Source organism: Anas acuta, chromosome 3 (assembly GCF_963932015.1).
Source record: "Anas acuta chromosome 3, bAnaAcu1.1, whole genome shotgun sequence".
Classification (NCBI taxonomy): Eukaryota; Metazoa; Chordata; class Aves; order Anseriformes; family Anatidae; genus Anas; species Anas acuta.
This window is the reverse complement of record NC_088981.1, coordinates 70,194,942-70,221,281: the sequence shown is the minus strand read 5'-3', so window position 1 is coordinate 70,221,281 and position 26,340 is coordinate 70,194,942. Positions and strand designations below refer to the sequence as shown.

The following is a 26,340-nucleotide window of genomic DNA, read 5'->3' as shown; positions in this document are numbered from 1 at the left end:
TGTTTCTGCACTCCCTAAGGAGCTGTTTCACTCTGTTTTGCTTTGTAAATGGTATCTTTAGTAATAAAATTATATATTCTGTCTCTTACAGATAAAGTTTAGTGATTCTGGTTTTAGTGCTGTGTTTAACCTTAGAATAATTAAAATACAGTTAATCTGGTCAACAATACCCTTCCAAAAGTTGTGATGTTTAGGAGTGACAAGTGACCTTGTTTTCTTTTAATGCATATGCCTTGTGTGGAAAACCTGTTTGTGCATTTAGGTGGAACATTGGTTTGCTATGCTTGATATATGGGTGGCGCATAAGCTTTTGCTTTTCTTTAAATACTTGATTTTATTTGGAATGATTTTTTGTTTCATTTTGTAGAAAGACGTATTTACATTCTTTTAATTTACTTCAAACAAATAATAATCATAAGGTTTGTAGAATATAAAGATTAAAGAGAAGATTAAAAATATACAAGAATAAACAGAAATACAGAAGATGCCTGTGTGGAAAAATTGAAATGAGGCTTCCAGGTACCACCTGTGAATATAAGCACCATCAAGTCTTTGCTCCTAATAATACTGATATTGTTGCTTAAATTACAGCAGTGAGGTGTCTAATTAGAGTGTTTTAGTTGTATGATTTTTTTAAAAAATACATTTCATGGCTTTTGTTTGTGGAAGGATTGAAGAGTAACTTTCCAAGAGATGTTGGTATGCAGGACATTCCTTCCTTACACAATCATTGCAGCATAGTTTATTACAAATGCATTTTGAAAAATCGTGAAACGAGTGCTGGAATTTCTGTGATCGCATGTCATGATAGTTCGAAGTGTTCATTTTATTTTGCTTTGTAGTGGTGGCAATCCATGCTTATTTACCTTAAAGTAAATATGGGCAGACAATTTGATTCACTATGAATGCAAGAAGGCTCATCTATTCCCATTGTTTTTGCTGATTTGATGCAGTACGTTTTTATATTTTTCCATGGTTACGTTTAGGTGGCCTCATTCTTCTTTATCGGCTTGATGTCTATGATGATTCCACTGTGCCATGTCTTTGGAGGTCTCATTGCTGTCTGTCTCTTCATGGGCCTGTTTGATGGGTGCTTCATTTGCATTATGGCTCCTATCGCCTTCGAGCTTGTTGGGGCTCAGGATGTCTCCCAGGCCATAGGATTTCTCCTTGGACTCATGTCAATACCTATGACAGTTGGTCCACCCATTGCAGGTGAGAATAAACGTGGTCTGTAGCTGTAAATATGCCTCTATGGTTGCCAAATTTTCTGTTCCTACGTCATCTGCAGTGCATCTACGTTGGAAGATTTTTCTGTCTGTGCCCCAGAATATATGATGAATTTAACTCCCGCTTGTGGATTAGTGAATCACTTTAAAAAAGTTTGCTTCAGATGTTTTTTTAAAAAAAAATATTTTGGTAAAACATTCCTCTCAAGAGAAATGCAGGTTTTCAGGTTGGATTTAGGACCTGACACTTTCCATGCTGTTTGAGTGATAGCCTACGTATTGACTGTGTAACAGAAGGACTCCAAGTTAGAATCTCTAAAAATTAAATGGACTCAAAATTTGCTCTTGTAAAAACAACTGTGAGCATAAAAGTTCTGGTCACTTTAGTTCCTTCTTCTAAGCATCCTTTAATGGAAGTCTGCTTGACAAAATACAAGTTTTGAAGATGAAAACTGGGAGTTCTTTGTGAGGTGAGAATGACTTTTAGCTACAATACTTACCATCAGTGATTTCTGGTCGCAATTTACTCTAAGGTGTTGGAGGGCTACTGACAGATTCTTAGTAAGACATAGCTGACCTATGCAGCATTATAAAGAGCAGAATTATTAAGCTGTAACAGGATAGATTAGGTCATTTCTGATCTGTGTATACTATCTCAGCTATTAATACTTAAATAGAATTTAACCCATAGAAGTAGTTTTGAGAAAGGGTGATTACAGTGAATTGCTGAAAACCACACTTTTCTTTTTAAATAAGAGGCTGCCAGGAATGCGATATATACAGCATATCGAAAACAAGATTGAGGCAACTTGATCAAAGGCAACTGTTAGCAAAAGAGGGGAGAATTTCTCAAAGTTTATTAGAAGACTCAAATGTTGGAGAAGGTGAAATGAATAACTGTCAAATAGGAAATATGACACACGTTTTTTACCAGTGGATGGTAATTAAGTAGTTGAGTGATTACATTATGAGTTCTTCTTTACATGAAGTCTTTGAATCAGTTCTGAAATACCTTTCTACAAACATTACGTCCATATTTGGCCTTCAGGTAGTCAGGTTAGTGATGCTGATAATCTGTGCCAACCCTCACATGTCTGAACCCAAAGAAGAGACGCGATTTTTGTGTATTCCGAAGGCCCCAGCATTTATTGGTGGTAATTCTCTGCCTTTCCAGGTCTGCTTCGTGATCACCTAGGTACCTATGATGTAGCATTCTACCTGGCTGGAGTCCCCCCACTTATCGGTGGAGCTATTTTATGTATCATCCCCTGGGTCCACGAACGGCAGAAGTTAAAAGAAAGAGCAAAAACTGTTGACGGAGAAACTACTGAGAAAATGCTGGAAAATGAAAGCACTTTGGTGTCAGATGCTGCAGAAAAAACAGTCAAAGAAATGGAATCAGGTTTTTGATGCTTTCTTTTCCTGTACCAGCATAACTTTATTCTACCAAAGCTATGTTTCTACTTTTTGGCTGGAGATACTATATGATACTAAAGGACTTCTGAACTATTGCTCAAATTGCAAAACTGCTCTAAGAATCTTTTATACCATTGGACTTCTTTTGATGAGTCGTTGAGTTTGATTTCAAGCCACATTTTCAAGGTATTTGAAGTTTTGTAGCATTAGTGTGTACATGCGTAGTGATTCTGTGTGTGAAGAGAATATTTTTCTAATTCATCAGAATGTATTTCTGGAAGTGTGGAAGCTGTTTTTGGTTCACTGACCCAGGATTATTCAGTAACTTTTATGGTCCACTCAATGCAGGCACACCCATGGGTGTTTTATACTGGAATATGTAGTAGCTCTTAAAACTGACTTAATTTGTGAAGTTTCTCATGCTGTTTTACAGTCTTTCATAATTCTATATCATGGACATGAATATGCATCTTTTAGATTCCCTTAGCTCTTTCTGAAATCATTTTGCATTACAAGGCTAAATTATTAAACATCTGTTTTATTTTCTCTAAAAACCTCAGCTGGCTCAGTTTAATCATTCACCTGTTTTTTGCATTGATTTGTATTTTTCGCAGTAGCCTCAACAAAGAACATCAAGGATGAAATTTCGTATGGGAATAGGTTTTGAATATGCACAAACTGAGCTCAGAATGCAAACACATTTAGAAGTAAAGCTGCTGAATGATAATCATTGAAACCTTTTTTTTGTTTTGTTAATGCAATACTATTGTGTGTGTACATATATCTATTTTCCGCTAAACCTCAGAATACCTGATAGTTCTGAAATTGTACTGACAGCAGTACTTTGGAGCAGTATTGTGAATTAGTCTAAATTTCAAATTATTCTATTGTACCTTTTAGGTTTTTATTTTTTTTTATTCTTAAAAACCAGACAGCTTTAAAGAATACATCTTAAGTGCAATAATATGAAGTTGTTTTTAACATGTGGAAATATACATGAGCTATTAAAACAACATTCAACAATTAAAGATTTTTGCACTGAGTGAACATGCAGCTTTATTATGGGTCTTTACAGCTGTGTTCAGTTGTGTGTAGGATACAGCTCTGTATTTTATTCAAATGTAAAGAAATGTCTTTGCGTGTCCTATCTGTTGCTTACCATCCTAAAATATGTCCCTATTACTTCTATATTCTTAGGTATTATGTATTATTTGTCAAGTGTGTATTTCTGAACACCTCTTTCTCTGAAAAAATATTTGAAAGCACGATACTTTGAGATGAAAACAGCAGTTTAAGATAAAACACTTCCAAGTTGTTCCATTGTTTATTTGTGGATATGGATCAGCAACGCAGTGGGAATACTTAAATATTCTTTGCTTCAAGTCCATTTAACACCGACCATTTTCGTCGTCTTCAGAAGTGTCATAGCAGAGTAAACTAAATGTGATCTTCAAGACTAAATGCACATTTAAATGCATTTTCTTAATCAATGGCAATGCCTGTTCTTTACGCAGGGGGATAGTGTTTTAAAATTATAACATTTAATATCCCTTCCATTTCTGTTGTTTTTCCCTTTTTCCAGCTGAGCGTTTACATCTATCAAAATCTATCAAAATCTATCAAAACGCAAAGTCCTTTAAATATAATCATGCAGAGCATCCTAATTTTTGCAGACCGGAGCTGATACCTTGTTTTTATTGTAGAATTTCAATCCCTGTCTCACGTGAGTAAGGCTGAAGGGAACTGAATTTTAAAATGTTAATGAGGTATGTGGAGGTAGAAAAAAAAAGTCTTTAGACAGAGGTCCCTTCAGGTCCACTGGGACTTGTGCTGCTTCTGCATGTCCTACGTACTTCTAAAAATGTCACTAAATGTTAATAGTATTGTTAATTAAAGAAACTACAAAGTGCTGCCTTCATTACCGAAACGATAACAACAGCCTATGCTGTTCTTGTCTGGGTATTTTTGCAGAACGTTTTATTCAGTATTATCTTCTATGTGGGCGATGCAAGAAATGGTGATTAAGATGTTGATAAAAGTCTCTTGTTTCCTATTGCTTTATGAAAAATTATTCATCACAGGTCTTAAATTTCACATGTTTAGCTTTGTGGGTTTTAAACCAAAACTAAGGCTGCTTTTTAGCACTAATGCAATTTTAAATTATTTTGACAAGACATCTTGACATAGTTATGGCATCTTCCTGACTTGGTGCTCGGTAGTATCTATATAAAATGTCTGGGAGAGAACATAAAGTAATTGCTGTTAAGTTTTATAAACAATATAGAAACAGCACAACATTAATATGGATTAATTATTGCCAGACTCTTTAAGGACATGCCTGTAAATAAAAATCCAAACGCTCATATCTGAGTAACTGAAAATGTAAATTATTTTAATAAATATGAACAGCATTAAAAAAAAAAAAAAAAAGACTTTAGGGAAAGGACACAATGAATAATCATTCAGGCGTGACTACTATGGTGTTTAAAAGCAGCTAGTGAACTTGGGGTGTCAGGGGAGAGGGATGCAGAGTTAGGGTTAATGAAGCTATGTTGGTGTGATGATGCTGGAATAATGAAGCCATTTCTGATGCTAGTGCTTGTTTTACAACAATGCTGAAATTGGAAGGGCCTCAGAAAAATGTGAAATTTCATAAAAGTTCATTTAAAAAGAAAAAAGTTAATGCATGAGAATTTTGTTAGCTTCTTTACTGCTAGTTTGTATCTATGGGGGAGATGTCCAACAGAAAAAGCTCTGTATTGGACACAAGCATGGGGACTGTGTCCTATAAGGTAAGATGCAGTTAAAATAAAGTTTGGATTGTTAGCAGTGAGGCTAATTAAACATTGAGAAACTTGTATAAAGATATATAGCATTCTGTGTCTCCTGAGGTTTTAAAAATGAGCCTGTCTCCCCTTTCAAAAAAAAAAAAAAAGTAAAAAATAATTTAAAAAACACAACACAAATAGCATCTATTTAGTACGCTTAAGAAAAAATGACAGTGTGATGTAGAAATGTTTGTTACTCTGAAAAGTGGAAAAGCACCGAATTGTCAATTTTGAATAAATGTAAATTGATTTTTGTAATGAAACTTAATTAGGTGTGAAAACCTGGTCATAAAAAACTTGTCGAACTCATGTTTTGATGACCTGATTTATGTCAGATTTAATCTTGTTCAGGATAGATTCTAAGCTCAAGATACTACTTTAGTTCGAAAGAAACCCTTAAATCATTCAAAGCTCCAGATGTATCCTTCTCTTAAGAATAGTTCATAGTTTTGTATACATTACTCCCCCATCCTATAAACAGAATCATCTCCCTCCTTTTAACCATAAAATATTTTCAGGGGAGGCTTCAGAAAAAATTGGGTAGAAAGAAATTCATTTAAGATGTTAGTGTGCTGAAATTTCTAGCTCTACTCTACTGTAACTTAATGCTCCAGATCTTGAAACCAACACTAATTTTGAGCCAGGGGTTGGTTTTATGAGAGACTGACTCTTGTGATGTCTCTTCAGGAGGCATGAGATCCTTGTAGATCCTAATAAATTCGTTGTGCAAAGAGTCTGAAATATTGAAAAACCATCAGATTCTTATTTACATCTACATGTATGCTATGCAACAATACACAAGGCATAATTTATAAAAAATATTGTTGGATTTATTCTGGCTACGTATTTGAAGACTGTTGAAGTACCAATCGAACGTACTCATTCATTTCGAATGAATGTACTCTTATATAGATTTTTTTTTTTTTTTAACCAACCCCTTTTTTACATTTCAAAATTCTTCCAACTTTTCCTCCAATGACTACTCATGGACCTCCCTAAATTGTGAAGTCAAAGATGACATAGCCACTAGTTCTCTGGTCCAGCTGTAGGGGTACATTTGCTATCAGGTGAGGTAATCAGTTGACATTTTTCTCCTTTGGCTCCTCATACTTTGTTTGGTCATGAACATTCCTAAATTCCCTTTGAAGACACTGGATTTTCAGTTGATGCCCATCATGTTGCGTGTGGGCGGCACTTTTTCAGCCTCCCTGTTCTCAGACCTCTTCCCTGCATTAAACCTTAGCGTAGCCATAGCCTGATAGATCAGGCAAGTTTCTGTGAAGTGAAGGATGAGGCCAAGTCAACTCAGAAGGACGCGAGGGCAGTTTTCACACATACCAGACGAGTGCTTCATGTATAAAATACGGACACTACCATTTCAAAGCAGAAACACCCTGCTCAGTTACTTGCATCGGAAAGCGCGTGCCAGAGGGGCAGGAGATGCTTCCTTGCAGCCCTGAAGGAGGTGCCTGAGGACACGAAGGAACACCCCTATCCTTAGGATCATCCCTGGGGGTCAGCTGGAGCAGCTCAGGCAGGCTGGGGCTCCACCACAGGGGTGGTACAGAAGCAGATTTCGGACACCACGACGCTTCTGTCAGATCTGGCCCCCTGATGACGAGTGCATCTGCCTGCCTGTATGTACACATAAATACAACACGTTTTGGCCAGGGCATACGCAACCATCCTGCATTTAACTACAGGAGCACTGGAACATGGGAGACGGCTGAGAAAATAATTTCCCTTGCCCGTTTCGCTGCTGACAAGCATAGCGCCCTTGCAATTCCAGAGTATGCAATTGCAATTTCGGTATGCCTCGTAGTCTTTTCTGGATGGTGTCAGCGTTTTAAATGTCTCAGAACCATGTATGCTTAGAGTGATTTTATACTAAAACATGTGCTAATACTGATAACACTGACATGTTTAAGTATCTTTATAGATGTCATATTTTGTATGTTGTTTTTGATATACAGGATACACGTTTTGCTAGCCTTAACTCCATTCTTTAAAATTCTGCTTTCTTAGAAAGGTTTGAAAAGAAAAAGAAAAAAAAAAGTGTCTAATGTCTTTCATGGTGCTAAAGTAATTGCGATCAATCTCAAATTATTCAGAATAAAGATGATAGTTCTTAAGTGTCCCGTTTGTTACTGTGTCTATCATTTTTAGTCTGGTTCTCCTGAAAAGCTTTTTTGGAGTAATTTTGTGTTATATTCTGATATTGAATCTCGGGTGCAGACTTCTGTATAAAAAGCCCTTGCAGCTTTTGTTACCGTTTATTCCGATTGGAAAGTCTCCATCGCGTTTGCCCCTAAATTAATATATTGTGCAACCCATTTCTTTCTAATTGCACTGACCACCCAATTTAAGAGCTGTGGTTTATAAACCTGACCTACTGGCTTTCCAGCGTTACGTGCTTCTAAAAAGTCTATGTACTGTATTTTATGTTCTGGGGTTTAATGTCAAACACGCAGAGCAGTTGCCTTCACAAAAGGCAGAAGTAAAATCGAGGAAGGGTGGGGAAACTGGTAGAGCAAACTCCAGTGGTGTTTTAAAGAATTCTGTGTGTTTTGCTACATGAAGTGCGAGTGTAATTGAGCGAACCTCTGATTACTTGCTGGCCCAGCGCCAGTTTCACCTCGACTTACCTTGGCAGTACCAAGCATTTCCTCATTGACAGCCTCAGTAAATCCCAGAGGTTCATTCACCTTCCCTTGGTAGCAGGGCCAAGTGTTTCCTTTTCTTTACCAAACATAAACAGCGTCTCCCCCCGATGATATGGGAGAGATGTTCCTATTTGTTCTGGCTTAGGCTCCGGGCTACTTGTATTTCTAATTAAAATTTGAGAAAGATGTCTTCTGATAATAGCATGAGTGTTGTTGCCATTTGTACGCCCTTATGCTACAAAACATCTTTGTAAGCACGAAAAAAGGCAAATAGGTTTCTTTGGGGAAGTCTCCTTATGGGATACATTACAAACACTACCCACACTACCTGTGGGCCTATGAACGGAGGTTCAGCAGCGTAGGAACTTTGCACTGGTTGCAACAATATTAACATGGCTTTGAGCAACCAGACTTAAATGTTGCATGGTTATTTCTCATAGCTAGATTATTATTATTATTTATTTATTTTTTTAAATATATGCATGCATCCACTCCTTCAGGTTATTGTGCTGGAGCTGTGCCTGCAACATGCTAACAACCAGTGCCAGGAGAAACGGCATTGGGTTGCCAAGATCTGCATACAGTGGCTGTTACGTGCGGGACATTTCTGTCCTGAACAGCTCGGGGAACTAAAACAGACACATTGATCTCAGAATTATCTTTTGGGGTGTTGTTTGTGGGGCTTAAAAATAACACCTACTCTGAGAGGCAAATCCTTAAAGCCTTTCTGAGAGGGTAGCACCTCCGTGCTGAACAGCAATGAAGAAACATCTGAAAAGCCTGTGAGCTACTCTTGACAAGTAGCAATGATTTATACAAGAGTGTTTTAATTTAAGCTAGAAGGACACCCTACACGTATGTGCATCTTGGCAAGCTTTATGAGCATGACATGACACATTCAATGGAGAAGACAAGGAGACCTTTCATGCTGAGTTGTCTTAAGAGTCTGGTTTCAGTTATATGGTAACGCGGATTAAAAAAATAAAAAGGCAACTGTTTTGTGTCTGACTCAGGGCATACAAAGTAACACAGGGAGAGCAAGTTACATCAATTTTAGAGAAGTTCAGCCCAAAAAATAAAAAAAAATCATCTGCTGTGTTCAGTGCATGCTGATACCACCCAGATATAATGAGAATGATCATTAAAGCTTGGCTTAGTTTCTCAATTGCTTTTGCACTGAGAAGCACACAAACAGACCGCTGGGCAAGTGCAGGAGTCACCTTTTATCAGCAAGAAAGTGCCTTAAGGCCTTTGAAAGGTCTGCTCTTAAATGTTACTTTTGTTTGCCCAGAAGAGGGAGACCAAACAATTTTGTGTCTTTATCTTATAACAGAGGTTCCTAAAGAATTACTTTTTTAAAAAAACTATTTGTAAATTTAATATAGTTTTATTGAAGTGTTTTCCAACCCTTGGATTTGATCACAGGAAAAATGCAAGTTTTACATAAAATAAAGTAGGATGGTGCAAGTGAGGTGCTCTTTGACTACCACACCTCGTTAGGAGGTGTGTGACTGAAAGGGATGTGTATGTGAAATGTAAAAGCAGGCACACAGATGAACTCCCCGAGAAAGGGCTTTTAAATCTCCTGATAAACACTGAGGGGACCTTTGGTTGCTGTTGACCCTAAGACACAGGTAAAGTCCAACCAATTCTGAACAACTGGCAACAAAAAGTACGGGTTTTCCTGGAAGATCATAAAGGCTCCAGGATGAGAAAGGGGTACTCATGGTTTCATAAGGGCACTCTTAATTGTCTCCTGGATATAACTGAAGTGGTACCGCATAAGGCTGTAACTACTATGATTGTGTAAGCTCAGTAATAGCAGTTAAAAAAAAAATGCCAGGGGCTGCAGGTGGTTGATTGCAGATAAACTACAAGTAGATTGTGCTACACAGTATTCTTGGAAAAGGCAGTGTTTTTCTCAGGCACTAGATATAGATATAGCAGAGAGATAACCTGTAGCCGCTATAGGATGCTGCCACACGTGGTTACAGTTAAGTTGTGAAATCACCTCAGCTTCTTGTCTGAAACAACTGGTGGGCAGAAACAAGTTGCCCACTGGGAATCTTGTTTAAAATTTGTAAGCTTTATGTCTTAGGGGTAGGACACGATGGGAAGAGTGCCTCTGCCCCCCCCAGCTGCTTCAGGTTAGGTGTTTGGTCCAGCTCCTGGCTCCACACAGGACCACCCAAAAACCAGCCCATGTGTCTGAGAGCGCTGTCCAAACTGCCCTGTGGAGCCTGTCCCAGTGCCCGACCCCCTCTGGATGCAGACCCTTTCCCTAACCCCCAGCCTGACCCTCCCCTGTCCCAGCTCCATGCCGTCCCCTCGGGTCCTGTCGCTGTCCCCAGAGAGCAGAGCTCAGCGCCTGCCCCTCCGCTCCCCTCGTGAGGGAGCTGCAGGCTGCCATGAGGCCTCCCCTCAGCCTGCCCTGCCCTGTGCCGAGCACCCCGAGCCCCCTCAGCCTCCCGGTTCCCCCCCAGCCTCGGCCGCCATTTTGGGCGGGCCGGGCCGGGCCGGGCGCTGCGTTGCGTTGCGGGGCGGTTCCGCTGGGCGCTGCCCGCGGTGCGGCGGGGCCGCGGCGGCGATGGGCGGCGCGGAGCGGCCGCAGCCTGCCCGTGCCCATGGCCATGGCCGTGCCCATGTCCGCTTCGCCCCCGGGACGGGCTCGGCAGCGGGCTCGGAGCTCGCTGAGGTGCCGGCAGCCGGCGGCCGGGAGGGAGCGGCGCTGCGGTGGTGCATCTCCGGGGCGCTGTGCGCCGCCTTCCTGGGGCTGGTGAGCGGGCAGCGGGCGGGGGGAGCGGGTCCGGGTCCGGGTCCGGGTCCGGGTCCGGGTCCGTGTCCGTGACGCCGGGCGCTGTGTTTCAGGGGATGAGCATCGCGGTGCTGGGGCCCACCTTCCAGAACCTGGCCCAGAACGTGCGCAGGAACGTGTCCGACATCTACTTCGTCTTCGTGGGCCGCTCCCTCGGCTACCTGGGCGGCTCGGTGCTGGGCGGGCTGCTCTTCGACTGCCTCAACGCGCACCTGCTGCTGGGTGAGACCCCGGGGGTGTGGGGTGAGGGGTGAGGGTGTGGGGGGACCTCGGGGCGCTGAGCTCGGCCCCCGGCTGCCCCTCGCTGCTGGGGGGCCCTCAGCCCACCCGTCACTGCCCGCTGCTGCACGTAGGGCACGAGGGGAACCCGGAGCTTTGATGCCACGAGGCTGAGAAATGGGGGTCCGGCTGGCCCCCCACATAGCGCCCTGCCTCGCCAAGCCCCGTTCTGGGGCTGTCACGCATTAAAATATTCCCCTGGGTTTGTTTTCGGGTGCTGTACGTGCCCAGGTGTTGCTGCTGCACAGCCTCACGGCCGTGGATTTGGGCGTGCTGGTGGCTGGAGGTGTTTTAGGGCCAGCAGAAACTTTGGGTTGACCAAAAGGCACCTTTCTTTCCATGACAAAAGTACAAACTATGCTCCTTTCTATCAAATAACATCCTTGATATAGACCCTCCTGCAACACAGAGCCTTGTGTAGTGTCACCTTATGAGATATATGAAAGAAATAGGTGGAACTGTCTTGGTTTTCAGGAAGAGGTTCCTCACCGAGAGGGTGGTCGCACACCGGAGCAGGCTCCCCAGGGACATAGTGCCAGCACCAAGCCTCTCTGAACTTAAAAAGTGTTTGGGCCGTGTCTTAGTCACCTGGTCTGAAGGTTTGGGTGGTCCTGTGTGGTGCCGGGAGTTGGACGCGATGATCCCTGTGGGTCCCTTCCAGCTGGGGATATTCTGTCATTCTGTGCTTTTTGTGTGCGCGCAGCTGGGATCGGCTGTGGTGGTGTTTTGAGGGACAGTTCTGCAGGGGAAGCCGTGTAAAACGCTTGCCTCTGTTAGAGCTCAGCTGAAGTGTTCATCTTCACGTCCCAGACAAAAATACTGAGATTTTGGCTGGAGGACCTTAATCAAATTAGAGCTTATTTAAAGTGGAAAACTTGGTATGCCACCTGTGATTCTGGGAGCTTGCTGCTTGGCTTCTCCCTGTCTATGGAAACATTTAAGGTCTGTAGGAGCAGCAGTTTATGATCTTAATGTTTCCCGGGCACATCAAAACTTTCTCCAGTGTTAGGGCCTTGTTCTGATGGAGTTGGGCTGCTCGGCTGCCAGGGCTGCGTTCAGTCCAGGAGGGCTGATACTCCCTCTCGAGTCCCATTACCTTCTTGCTCTGGCAGGGGCTCTCAGAGCAGCTGCTGGGGCTCTCCTTTCTCCTTCTCCCTTCCAGATGTTATCACAGAATGGCTTGGGTTGGAAGGGACCTTAAAGCCCATCCAGCTCCAACCCATGGGCAGGGCCACCTCCCCGACATCAGGCTGGCCAAGGCCCATCCAGCCTGGCCTGAACACCTGCAGGGATGGGGCACCCACAGCTTCTCTGGGCAAAGGAAGAAAAAAAATAAAACCAAAAACAACAAAACCCTTCACCTGGGGAGATTCAAGCAGAACTCTGCGTCCCTCGAGGGCAGCTCTTTAATCGCCAGGTTGGGTTGGAGAACATGAGAAGCTCCATTTTCCATCGATAGTGTTTGAACCAAGTCTTTCCGTATCCCTCTGTGCCTGCCTGTTCAGCTTTATTTGTTCTCCTCCCTGATCGTTATTCCTCTGCTCTGGAGCACTTGTAAAGTGGCTTCCCTGTAACTTCCTGATCTTTTTATATCCAGTGGGGTCAGAGGTGTGTATGTCTGACATCTGAGACGCTGCCTCTCATCATGGAAATAATACACCTGTGGAAGTCAGCATTAGCTTGAAGCAGTTTAGTATTTGCTTGTTTTCCCAACGTATCGTGGGGTAGGTGTTTGTGAGTAACGCTTGGAAAATCCATTTCATCTCCAGATTCCTCCTGATTTGATAGCATGGCAAAAACCCAGCCTGAGCTACTGAACTGTCTCGTGTTTCCAGCATCAGAGGGCTGCCTCTGAGAGACTGCTGGCTCCTGTAGCTACACCTCCCAGCCGTCAGCTGGTGAAACTCTGCTGCTGTGCAGGTTTTGAGTACACAGTCTGTCGAGGAGGCTTTTAAGCACCAATCTTCAGGGGAAGCTCTGAAGTGGGCAGCTGAGGATTTGTCAAGAAGCTGCTTCTCAGCTCTCAGCGAGGCAGCAGGGAAGCTGTCTTCGGTACTCCCCATCTTCAGCTTTCTCCCTGTGCAGATCAGTCGCCTGTCAGATTTCTTTGAAGCATGAATTTCAGGTGCTTCACTAGGCTTCTGGATTTTTTTCTTTTATATTTTTTTGTTCCATGTTGGAATTAACCTGAGTTGTTAGTTGCATCTGTCATCATTGATCCTTAAGTATCTGCCACACCAACGATGAAGTTATCTAAGCCTAATACTGTGTACTCAAGGCATTCACTGCAGAATATTTTCCTACAATGGTGACCATCAGCACACAATTTAACTGCTGAAGGTCCCCCCAAACTTCAATAAAAATAAATTCTGTCGCCTGTAGGATATTTTTCAAAACGGCACGTGAGCTAGTAGTAGCAACACTAATACAGTCCAAGAATCGTTGCTAAATTTGTGATGAGACATGTTGTACGTCTACATCTGTGATGAGACATGTTGTACGTCTACATCTTAAAACAAAATGAAAGTCAGCATTTTTGTAGGGAGGGCACTTACAGGCTAAGGGGAATCACTTTATGGGATTTTACGAATTCAGCGATTTTGAAGTGGGGCCAAATATAATCACTGCAGCATTTATTTACTTGTTTTGTTTTGTTTGTTAACCCCTCCAGCACTATCCATGCTTGGAACGACGGTCGGCCTTTATGGCATACCCTGGTGTAAGAAATCCCTGCTGCTGACTGTCCTGATGTCAGTCATTGGAGCTTCCATGGGAGTCCTAGACACAGGTAAGTGACCCCTTGGTGCAGTGGTTCTTTCACTGAACTGATTGGGAACTCACAGCTGACAGTTTTCATGAGCTTGATGTACTTCCTTTGACACATCTGGGATTAAAAGAAGGGAGCTGTTTTACCTGGCCAGGATTCCTGCTGGATTATTCTGCTCCTGAGGCTTCAGTGCTCGTGTCCCTGTAACAGACTCGTTTGGTGTTTGTGTCTCTAGCAGATCTGGGGAGATGGGTGTCTCCTGCTGCCTGGGGAAGATCAATGTGCATTACAGTGGGCATTTAGGGGCTTAAAGAAAGTGCCGCGTGCCCCTTAAACGGTGTTTTTCTTTGAATGTACTCACCTACAGGAAGCTAGGAGGGTTGCTGGTCGCTAGTGCTAGTTGCAGATGAGGATCAGAAAACAACCAAAATGTGCCAGTGGTGGAGAGAGCCGGAGTTCCTGCACAAGTGCTGGTGCGGCTGCAAGAGGAGGTGATGCCAGCAGCGTGCCAGCTTCAGAGTCATAGAGCAGCTCAGGCTGGAAGGGACCTCAAAGCTCACCTCATTCCACCCCCTGCCATGGCAGGGCCACCTCCCCCCAGCCCAGGCTGCCCAAAGCCCCATCCAGCCTGGCCTTGAGCACCTCCAGGGATGGGGCACCCACAGCTCCTCTGGGCAGCCTGTGCCTGGGCCTCACCACCCTCTGGCTGAAGAATTTCCTCCTAACATCTAATCTCAATCTCCCTTCTTTTAGTTTAAAGCCATTATCTCTTGCCCTGTCATCATCTGCCCATGTGAAAAGGCCTCCCCCCTGGTGATGCAGGTTGGTTTTCTGGGCTGCAAGCACCCACTGCTGGCTCACGTGGAGCCTTCTGTCCAGCAGCACCCCCAAATCCCTCTCTGCAGGGCTGCTCTCTGTTGGCATTGAAGGCAGCCTGTCACAGGATCCAGGAGAGAAAAAAGAGCTGTATTTGTTGTGGTAGGATCCTTGCACTTGGCATCCGGATTCAGATTTCTCCATATGGGACAGTGCTGTGGGCTTAAGGTAAAAATTTCCTCAGTAGGAGCTGCTTGACAGCCAGGCCTTTGAGACAGGGCAGCCTTCCAGCCTGGGCAGGGGTGGCAGAAGAAACTAAATGAGGCAGCAGGGTGCAGCTTAATTAATTTGGAAGAGTATTAGTGGTGGGTGACCAGGGCTGCCGTACTGCAGCACAGGAATTTGATTACTGCCCGTATTCTCCCACGTTCTTCTTGAGGGTTTTTAAAAATCTCTCTCAGATCTGATTTTCTAGCATTATTTTTGATCCGAGGGTGCTGCAGTTTGACCTCTGCAGCAACATTTTTGTAAACCTTTGTGCTTCTGGAGCCACAGCTAACCACTGGAACGCAGGTGGGGTAGTCCCTGCTCGTGAGGTGCGAGCAGTGCTTGGGGTTTCCTGGGATGTGTAATGAGACCTTTGATTCCTGGCACCATGCGTCGTTGCTTTTAAAACTTACAAAGATGAGAAGCTGTTAGACTGGCTATTTTTGGGAAAAACAAAAACAAACAAACAAACAAGTGAATACCCTCCAAAATTGCAGCCAGGCATTGAGCTTAAGGTGCAGCATTGCATTAACTACACTTCTGCACCGTGTGCTTGCTAAAACGGGCAGTATTGCAGATGGAATTTATCATATAGAGGATTTTGTTTTTCTTTTTGAACCGGTGCCTGGTTCGAGGCTGGAGTGACCGTGTCCTGCTCTCTCCCATCTGCAGGTGGCAACGTGCTAGCGCTGAACACCTGGGGGCCGGAGGCCGGGCCGCACATGCAGGCTTTGCACTTCAGCTTCGCCATCGGCGCGTTCGTGGCTCCCATCCTGGCTAAGATGGCACTGGGCAGCTCGGAGCCTCGCGACCTGCCCGTGGGGGAGAAGGGAAACCAGTCTGCCCCGAGACCCGTGCCCACGGCCTCGGCCCCGCTGGCGCTGCGGCACCACCTGGGGGCCGAGTTCCTGTGGTCCTACGTTGTCATCGGGACCTACCTCCTCGTGGTGTCCTTCTTCTTCTTCATCTTGTATTCCAAGAGCGGCTCAGCTCGAGACAAATCAAAGGCCGCCGTGCAGAAGCACAGGGTCGCCAAGCACCACTACGCCCTTATCGTGCTCCTCTTCCTCTTCTTCTTCTGCTACGTGGGGGCGGAGGTGACGTACGGCTCCTACATATTTACCTACGCCAAGGTCTTTGCCGAGATGAACGAAAACGAAGCGGCCGCCCTCAATTCTGTCTTCTGGGGCACGTTCGCTGCGTGCCGGGGGGTGGCCATCTTCTGTGCTGCGTGCCTCTACCCCGGCACCATGATCCTGCTGAGTCTCCTCGGCTCTGCCGCCGCCTCCTCGTGCTTGGCCTTCCTGGCACGGCACGCGGCTTCCCTCTGGGCCGGGACGGCGGTGTACGGCGCCTCCATGGCCACCATCTTCCCCAGCGGCATCTCCTGGCTCGAGCAGTACACGGTCATCCAGGGCAAGGCGGCCTCCCTCTTCGTGGTGGGGGCCGCCCTGGGGGAGATGTGCATCCCCGCGGCGGTGGGGTACCTGCAGGGCCGCTTCAGCCACGTCCCCGTGGTCATGTACACGGCCCTGGCCACCTCCGCCGTGACGGTGCTGCTGTTCCCCATCATGTACGGGCTGGCCAAAGCCTCCGGGGAGGGCGAGACCAAAGCGGTGAGCGAGAGCGAGGACCGGAAAGCTCTGCTGTCCAATTCGGGGCTCAACGAGGACGAAGAGGATGAGGAGGACGCGGGGGAGTGGAACGAAGCGGACTTTGAGGTGATCGAAATGAACGATACGCTGAGAAACTCTGTGGTAGACACCTCCCGTAAGGGCCCGGGGGACTCGCCGGCCAAAATCTCCCTCCAGCCACACCCAGACGATGCTTCGGGCGATGCTCCAGCTGGCGGCTCCCCTGGGAGAAAAACCACGAATGCTGACCGGGAGAAGAACGATTAAAGTAAAAACCGTGTGTTTTTTTTGTCTTTTTTTTTCCTTTTGAAATGGAAATGCAACTGAGCTGTAGCTGTTCCTGTAGAGTGGCTCGAGGATCTCCTCATCGTGGTGCCGAGCTGAGTGTTTCATCCCCGTGTTTGTCCGCTCCTTTCTCCTCCTCCAGTTTCGGCCCGCAGCGAGGTGTCTCGGAGCACAGAAGTCCACGAGGATGTGAATGTGGTGACATGATAAAATTTGTAGGCTATGCCGAAAATGTTAAAACACACGAGATGTTTTCTCAATGTCAGGCATGTGTGGAAATAATCTATGCTGTAAAATGAGCTGGCTGGGAAGGAGCTGCTCGGACCACGCAGCTTCTCGGAGGTGGGCGCAGGGTGCAGTTCCCAGCTGCTCGGTCACAAAATGTTCCCATCGGAAAGGAGAGAGATCTGCCATCTGTGGTGCTGAGCTTCTTACCTGGTGAAACAGGATTATGTTTCTACTGCATTGAAATTTGCGTGCGACAAGCCAGGGAGTGGAGTTAAATTTCAGGTGATGCCTGGCAGCTGTAGAGGCGTCGTCCTGCTGGCAAATTACATGATTGTCTGGTTCTGCCACTGAGATGAGAAAAAAAATCCAGATTAATTTTTAGGAACTGTGACTTTGGGTCATTTAAAAGTGTCGTGTGGGAAGGGGGGACAAAATGGGTCATATTGATCGGTGTAAGGCTTGGCTCTGATTTAAATGCTTTGAGTTAAATGATGTCGGCAAATCAAAGCTGAAAGTACTTGTGATTGTTGTTATGATTTTAATTACTGCACTACCCCTGAAATCAAGTTTATGAAGAAGATATAAGTGCTGTGTTAGATATAATTTTAATATATAGATGGGATTGATATAGGGCCGTGAGATTTTAAGCCAGTTGTTTACTTTGAAGTTGTAACAACTTTTCTGGCTTCCCGTGCCAAGACTTTTACATAGCAATATGTAAAAAAAAAAAAAAGAGTGCAAATTTGAAAGTGAGGTGGAATTATTGGTGAGACAATCCCTTCGGGCTGTGCTGTGCCACCGCCTGCCCCAGACCGGGTGGGTTGGTGCCACTCGCCCTTTGTTTCTGTGGGTAGGGACTTGCAGGTAGATTCTTCCTGGAGAAGCAGTTTGGGTTTGTGGATTCGTTGCTGTGAGGGAGGAAGCCCTCAGGAGGAATTGTATGGGCAGGCACTGCCCTGTAAGAACAGAAGCACAGCAGCTGAGGGCAAAATCTGAAACAGCGCTCTTGCGATTTACCTACTTGAAAACCAGAATTTGTAAGTTAGTGTTTTTTAAAGCTGTATGATCAGAATGTTTTTTGAAAAAATTGCACTTTTCTTAGCATTTTTTTGCTAAGAACTTTGATTTCCTAACACAAGAAAGAGCTCTAAATGTACAATAGCACAGGATCTTAGATGTTCCGTGTATTTTCAGGTCTGTTTTGTTCCTTCTCTTGTCCTTTGAGTGTTTGACCTGGAACCTAATGGCTTTGTCCTTTCTTCTAAGAAGTTGATAAGAAGCAGAAATCTACTTGTAGTGAAAACTTTTTTTTTTTTTTTAATCCTGAAATGTTAAAGGGCCTCCCTGTCCCGCTGCCATAGGTATTTAAGTTCTGTTGCATATTTGCCTGATTCCTCTTTCCTTTTCCTTGTGCGCATACTTCTGCGGCATCTTTTCCAGTGCAATGCATGAACTTGCACTTTTAAACGCTGATTTGTTTCACTTGCTATGCAAGGGTTTTCTTTGCTGCTTGGAGGTTTTCTAAATGCTTTTAATTATAAGCCCAAATCCTGTTCTTGCTACAGGTGCCAGTGTTTGATCGGCAGAAGTCAGTCTGCATGGCCATACTCAGTCAGTCTTATGTAATAATAATAACTGGCGTGGCAGGGAGAGTGATTCACACGAGTGCAGATTAAGATGAGATTTCTCAAAGTTTGCTTTCTTTTTCTCTCCTGCACTCTGCAATAACTGCTTCGTATTTGGAGCCCAGGGAGTGCGATCTGATGGTATGGCCCAATCCTGCTGGTGAGCAGAGAGAGGAAATAGCAACTGCTTCCACTCTGCTTTTGGGGGATTTCCTTCCACCCCCACGGAGGTCACAGGTTATCCTTTGGGTTCAGAACAGGGCACCCAGCAATGGCTACAGAAATGGTGTGTGGCAGTGCTCCGCTGTAGTAGCCCTCCCTCTGCTGTAGCTGAATTGATGTAGAGTCCTAACTATGTTTGCAAAATTTATACAAGACCCCATGAACGTCCTAGCTGGAAAATCTACCAGAATACTACACCTTTGGCTGTCTTTCTGTCTGAATTAGAAGTAACTGTAATTAGCAGTTTAAAAATGGAGCAATGGGGACTTCTGGTGGTGGGAATCTTTAGTGATTTTACAGAAGTCTCCACATACCTGAGATCATGTCCTCAGAAACAAACAAACAGACAAAACTAGTTTAAGAAACCTACCTGAAACCAGGAAGATTGTTGAATAATGCCCAATTTATACAGAATGTTTTTGAATGCAATTTCAAACTGGAATGTCCTGCAGGTAAGATTATTCTCAGGGATAGTTAACAAATGTTGCATAATCAAGTGGTAGAAAACAGAAAATGCAGTTAAAGCCCCCCCATTGAGAAATATATAATCTGTGTGTATATAGGCTACATACTATATATAGAGAGATGTAAGTTGTACATATATATTACAACAAATGTAAAAATACTGTTCCAAAAAAGAGTTCCTGGCTGATAACACCCACCTAAGGCACTTGAAGTCACGCAGCAAGCATCACTGCTGTTCCCCTTATGAATCCTGAGCGCAGAGCAGAAGGCACAGAGCAGCAGCCTGGAGCACTGAGGTCAGTGCAGCCTTTTACAGAAAGCGAATGGCAAAACCCAGCAGCAGCAGCAGGCTGGCACAGGGGCACTTACCTCGGGGTCTTGCGCAGCATTGCATTGGACTGAGACCCAGGAGCCTTTGTCTGGATGATGTCTAAATTGTGAGGTGTCTTTGCCAGGATTTGGAGCCCTCAGTGTCTTAATGCTGGCCTCAGGCATGAAATGGCACACACCTGCAGAACTCACTCTCCTTACTCCCTAAATGCAAGGCTTTGAGTGGCGGGGCTGCCCTTCAATGAAAATGAAGTGTTTAACCCAATTTGAGATTAAAGCAGCTCTAAGGCGTTTTCAGTGATGAGGCTGGCTCGTAGCAGGTCTCCAGACTGGTCAAGGCTGCAGCTTTCTTGCTAGTTAATTGGATTTTTGGTGCTCCTCAAGACTTGTTTTAGAAAATGAATACTGGTTTTCATATGTTTGAATTTCCAACATAAATTACTTCTTGGCATACGTAGTCTTACGGTTCAAGTGAGGAGCTCTTTACAGTGCCTTTTAAGTTAAGGGTAAAATAAGTGTTTAAGCTTTGTGGAGGACCTTCTAAATGTTATGGGCTGAAATTAATACAGTTACCTGTATGGCCTTCCTCTTGCCTTGTTTGTGCTAGAAACTCATCCTAGTGCAGGGGACGAGAGCTGCGGTCAGTGGGTTAGGTATCCGAACTTAACATTTGTATTTTTGTCAATAAAAACAGGAATGGGTTGAAGATGGTCATGTGCCCGTTTCCTCCAGTGTTAAAGGTAAAGTCTTAGAGTTAAATGTCACGTAATGTTTTTATTTATCCCTGACTCACGCCAGATGCTGGACTGTACTGCAGGCACTAAGGCCTCGGTCCTGGCATTTGCACTTTTACTCAGTAAACGACCATACAGTGCTAGAATGCAAGAGCAGGCAAAATTTTGTGCCTTCATGGTTTTTTTTTTTTGGATTACTTTGCATAAAAGCTCCTAGCAACCTGCGTATGTTCTGTTCTATATGAGAAGGTTTTATTCTGCTTGTTGTGGGTTTACATTGTACTGTACCGTGTGAAATTTAATGGACTGACTCGTATCTTGAATGTAATAAATTCGTAACTGGAGGAGGCACTCAGGTTCCTTTTATGTAAATAAAGTTTTGTTCTATTTTTAAAAGCTACTCTGGACCTCTAAATTTAAAACGTACTCCTGGTTAGACTAATGGAAAACAACTGGAAATGTTTCTCTTCCTGTTCGGAGGAGGCCTCCAGGCATTGATACCGTGGCTTCAGATCACAAAGTTTAGGCTGGAAACTGAATTGTGAATTCTACTCTCAGCAGTCTCACTTACATTGCTCTTCATGTGCATAGCGAGGGAGAGAAAGGTGTCTGCAGCTGGGCATTACAAAGAAGAAGCGTGTAGATTTTTACCATATCATTTTATTCAACTTTAATATGGTTTCCATTATTAACTTCTAAAACAAAATGATTTCCAGTTTAGAAAACAATGCACTGACCACATAATTCCTTTTCCATTTTATACAGTTATACAAATATTCTAAATACACATTTTGTCAAGATGGTGGCAAATAAGATTTAACTGTACAGTACATAAGGAAAGAAAATATTTTAAGCATATTTAGAAGCAATAGAAATGTCTATACAAAACAAGCAAAAATGGAATAAAATTTTATATTTAAAGTATTGCAACAGTCCCACAGGTTTGTAACAAAAATGTCTTTGCACAGTTCCTCACAATGCCCCATTAATAGCTAAAGCAAGACAGCAATTTTTAGAAAATAATGTTTCAAAATGCTACACATGATACTACTGTTTGCACAGTCTGATCAAAATAACCATCTACTTGGAATCAAGCAAAACTTAGGAGGAGATATACCAACCAACTTTAAAATTATCTGTATAAAAGTCATTGCACATTATTTTACTCAGTTGTTTGAAAAGTAAAAAAGTGTATTTACAAAATATTTCGCAGACAAAATTATAAAGTGAATGGATAATATATAATAACACGTCTTGATACTGACAGTTCAAGAACACACACTAATGGTTTTATCGTTTCAAGAGGTTTTCAGTGCTCCTTCCTCCAGGAAGTAAACTTGACTTCTACTTTGAAATGGATTTACAAGATGTTACACATAGCTATTTCAACATCAGCATTATAAAACAGTATGTTAGAAACATGAAAGAAAGAAGGAATTTGTACATCTTAAAAAGTGAGCTATTCATAGATCAACAAATGTACTTATTTATTTTTTTTTAATTTAGTTAGGATAAGTGTTCATTATTCTTCAGATAACAAACCCAACAGTTAAAATGGAAATCCTGGACTAGATGAGTTGAAAAAGCACCATGCACAATAGTCTTAGTGTGGTAAACACTGAAAAAAAATAGCACCTGGAATCCTGTAACAGATCATTTAAAACTGGTCAAGTAGCTGGCGAAGATACGGTGCCTTTGATAATTCTCTGCTCACTCTGGAGAGCTTGAAAAGCACGGGACAGTTCAGGGAGACACACTGGATCTGTCGATCGAAGCAGCCTGTACAGTTCTTGCATATCTGGATCACACAGGGAAAAAGCAAACCAGATTATTTTAAACTTAACGCAAGGCTACAAAGCTACAAGACTACCACATCCTTGCTGTTTTAGCAGCACACCAGGCAGAGCCCTGCAGGCAGCCAGCACCAAGCTTTTGCTGAGCACAGAGGCTCCAGGCAGCTCTCTCCTGCCCCTGCCCGGCGGTTAGTTTTGGTGCTAGCACCTGGCAGGCAGAAATCTCCTGCTGTGACCTGGGCACGGGTCACCAGCCTGGCCACACAGCTGGTTTTTCACTTCTACTCACAGCTGGTGGCACTTGGGAAAACAGGCGAAGTAGCTGAGTGGATTCAGGTGGGGCAGTGTGGGATACTCGTGGCAATCCCACCCTGTAGAAAAGTTTCCTAGTGGCAACACAAAAGCTGCTATTCTGCGGTTACTTGCTGTGCAGGAAAGAGACTTCATTAATAAGCTGCTCCTATTTCAAGATAAGCTTCAATTAGAGCTTTTACTTTCCAGGTCAGAGTCAATCAATCCCAAGACCTAAATAGGAAGGCAGGTCCGACTGCTCTCTTTGTTCATGGAACCGCTCATTAATGTTGCCAATGCTGCCTGAAAGTATTTTTAACGTGAGATACTTGATTGAATAAAATAGCAGCAGGCAGAGTTTTTCCAAAGGTGTTTTTGGAAAACACAATCTGATTAGTTTTCAAGAGAACTCCCCTGCTTTGCTCTTTTATTTTTTAACCTTTTCAGTACCTGCCACCCCCAACAGTTTTTCCAAAAACTCGCTGGTTTGCTTCCCATCCACACCTGTGTTTTGTAACACAAGAATTTGGAGCCTTCCTACCATTTGCATAGTTTGAGCAAGAGGTCAAAATCGTATCAATGAACTCCGTCTGCTTTTAAAATCAGTTGCTGCAGACCAGAAACTCAGGCAGGAGCTGTGGAGGAGCAGCCCCTCAGCCAGGCGGCACACGCTGTGCTGACACCAGCCCCGATGACCTTTAGGAACGGGATTTATACTGGGTTTGTTCTAGGATTGTAACCACCAGCAGAGCCTCAGAAATTACAGTCTCCTCTGGTTCATTTGGAAGAGGCTGGGGCTGGTCTGAAACCATGGGGCCAAACTAAGTAATACTCAAGACGCTTTCAACGTTCAGTTTGCGTCTTGTGAACAAGTCTGTGGCCCTAATCTAGGGCAGCTAATTTTTAAGCCAAGTTTTAAAATATCATCAGTGGCATTAAACTGATACGTGGGTTTTCTGCTGGCTCTGGATTGTGTATGATCTAGGAGGGCCAAGAATTTGTGCCATGAGGCGCATGTAGATCGGGACACATGCTCCTACTGACAGGCTGAGTCACCAAACACTGACTAGAACTGGATCCCAGCCCTTGCTGCCCTGGCACAAGTTGCACTGACAAGAGAGCAAAACCCCTGGTCCTTTGGCGAGGCCGGACCAATCCGCCCACTTTTAATTTATTCCAGAACAAAAGCAATGTAAAAGGGCGAGCGCACCACAGGAAAACACATCGCCTTCCTTTCCTGTCATTTACAATGCAGATGAGAGCTGCTGTTGCAAAATACAGCAAGAAAAGAGAAGTTCACATCTTAGTAATGTGGTATTTATGAATCGAGAATTAAAATGGTTTTCTAGGAACAGAGCCCCATAGGAATATGGCTAATTAATGCCCAGATTACGGGAACATTTATATCCCTGCAATTCAGGCAAGTAATCAAAATGGTTCATGCGCGAGTGCTAAAAATGATTTCAACAATAACAACAAAAATAAACCCAAATATTAATTTTAAACTGCTGCAGTACAAAAATTAGGTGAGGGCATACTGAAAGGGGAAGCAGAGTGCTTTGCTATAACGCACTGGGGAGCACAGTCAGCTGCCCTCTTAATTGACTTCTAGCTCAAGGGAAAAAAAACAGCTTGGAATATTTGTAGCAAGAGGAAAGGTAACAAAAAACCCCAAACTAGAACACATCCACATTATGCATGCAGATAAATATTTTGTTCTCAGACAAACGTTTTTTTTTTTTGTTACTGGAACATCACCACTTGTTTTATAACAACAGCTGATTTTTTCAACATATTTTACAACTCTTCATCAACACTTATGAAAAGGAACCTAAAAAACCGTGCAAGATATTCTTAAAAATAAAAAAAAAGGAAGAAAAGGAAAAAAGCATCTTTTGTTCAGCTCCTCTCCGCCCCCTTTGGCTTCGGTTTTATGCAACGCTAAGGAGAGTAACAGCTGCTGCGCTGCCTTCAGCAGCAACGGGAAAAGCAAACAAGTTCTAACACGTTTAACACCAGGGCTGCACTTCCTATTTCTGTTGAGGGTATTCAGTAACACGCTGCTTTGAAATTTCAGCCTCTGTCTGTGGCTGACAGACATCTGACAATGCTTTAATCATACCTTGACCAGCTGTTCCTGCTTACGCTCCAGCTCTCGGATTTCTTGGTTGAGAATCACTGCCACATGCTGCGGCTGGCTTCTGCATTTATTACAGATCCCGTACTGGGTCAGTTCATCACACACGGGACAGTGTAAGGTCGTGAAATACTGCGAGATTGTGCCTTTGCGTCCTTCCAGCTCACTGCGGGCAGTGGAGGCAGTTTTTTGGATCTGTTTGGTAGAAAGTAAGAGGTAAGGAACTTTGGAGAGAGCAGCTTGTGTTGTTCCTAGATTATGTAGGCATTTTTATGGAGTACGGAAGCATAACGTAGCCTGTAGGGCACAGCTCATAGGCAAATTATGAAGGTGGATTGCAGCGCTCTGAGGAGCGCCTGCCCATGCACTATGACCTATTTCACAAGGAAGCTCACCAGAAGGGAGAAACGGAGTAACACTGCAGAAATCCTAAATCACGGGGTAAATTCCTGAGCTCATCTCAAACCCCGCTCCCTGCAGTTGTTCATCTGTGCGCTGAGCTGCTGTTCCACGTGCCCTGCTGCAGCTCCGGTGGCTGCAGTTTTGGAAACAACCAGTTTAAAACTTCTGGTGATTCTTAAGCAAGTGTTCCTGCTGCTTTGGCATTAACACATTTTTTAGGAAGAGGATCCTCAGAACATCTTGGAAAAACAAGAGTTCCAACACTGACCGTACAGAATTTAAATTAAGTACAGCCTGACAGATCAACCTCGAACAGAAGGATCAGAAGGAAAAATTGACTTGCTAAATGAAAAAATCACACAAGACCTAAGAATCAAGCCTGCATGTTTAGGCATGAAACCACTGCCTTGTAAAAAACTGACCTGCTCCGTTACCTCCCACAAGCCTCGTTCTGTGAAAAGCCACGATAAAACCAAGCACCGCGTGGATGCACTGCACACGTCATCTGTTTGTTCCCAAACGCACTTACCCGTGGCAGTTCGTGGTACCAGCTGAAGACATCGATGCCGATCAGCGAGAAGACCCGGGCCAGCGGCGGCAGAATTTGTTTGGTAATGTAGTAGGTGGCGTTCAGCCGCAGGTTGGGATCCTGCAGGACCTCGATGGGCCGTCGCACCAGCTGGATCAGGGGCAGCCCAGGCATGCCATACACGATGACGTAGGGCACTCGCTCCCCGACTCGAGGTTCAGAGCGACGGTCATAGGCCAGCATTCTCCTGTTCAAAAACACCTTTTACAATGCACCCAGAGACAAACTGCAAGCAAGCAAAGTAACTGTGAAACTTCCCCATCTGGTGATATTTCGTAGCTCTGCAGAAGGCCGAAGTTGGTGTCTATTAGGGAGCACAGGACCAAGTTGTCTTATTTGTGATCTGTCTCAGGATCAGACCCAAGTTTCAGAGCCTGGAACATGAACACTAAAGACACCTCCTCTTTCAGGTCGCTTGGATTTGCATGCTGGTTGTTTTCTAGCTATCACTTCTTCAAAGAAATACATTTATAAAGAGCATTAAATGAGCTCAGGCACACAGAAAGCAAAGGACTATGCATTTAG

The 26,340-nt window shown here is 44.0% G+C and overlaps 3 protein-coding genes across 3 annotated transcripts in view; 2 read left to right on the top strand and 1 right to left on the bottom strand.

The window, feature by feature from the left end:
• SLC16A10 (solute carrier family 16 member 10) overlaps positions 1-7,609 on the top strand; it is a 66,386-nt gene extending 58,777 nt beyond the window's left edge. The window contains exons 5-6 of the mRNA XM_068677697.1: positions 987-1,215; positions 2,404-7,609. Coding sequence (XP_068533798.1) covers positions 987-1,215; positions 2,404-2,639 — 465 coding nt within the window. The 3' untranslated portion in view covers positions 2,640-7,609. The remainder of the gene's footprint in view (positions 1-986; positions 1,216-2,403) is intronic.
• A 2,811-nt stretch (positions 7,610-10,420) lies between these two features.
• On the top strand, positions 10,421-19,850 carry MFSD4B (major facilitator superfamily domain containing 4B). The gene is made up of 4 exons (XM_068677690.1): positions 10,421-10,912; positions 11,005-11,173; positions 13,902-14,018; positions 15,753-19,850. Exons 1-4 carry the CDS (start codon positions 10,454-10,456, stop codon positions 16,979-16,981), a joined length of 1,974 nt encoding a protein of 657 aa, XP_068533791.1. The 5' UTR covers positions 10,421-10,453; the 3' UTR covers positions 16,982-19,850.
• Positions 19,851-21,243: 1,393 nt separating this feature from the next.
• Positions 21,244-26,340, bottom strand: part of REV3L (REV3 like, DNA directed polymerase zeta catalytic subunit) — a 115,310-nt gene continuing 110,213 nt past the window's right edge. The window contains exons 30-32 of the mRNA XM_068677689.1: positions 25,756-26,002; positions 24,810-25,019; positions 21,244-22,401 (exon numbers count right to left, since the gene is read on the bottom strand). Of these exons, the coding sequence (XP_068533790.1) occupies positions 22,261-22,401; positions 24,810-25,019; positions 25,756-26,002 (598 nt within the window). The 3' untranslated portion in view covers positions 21,244-22,260. The remainder of the gene's footprint in view (positions 22,402-24,809; positions 25,020-25,755; positions 26,003-26,340) is intronic.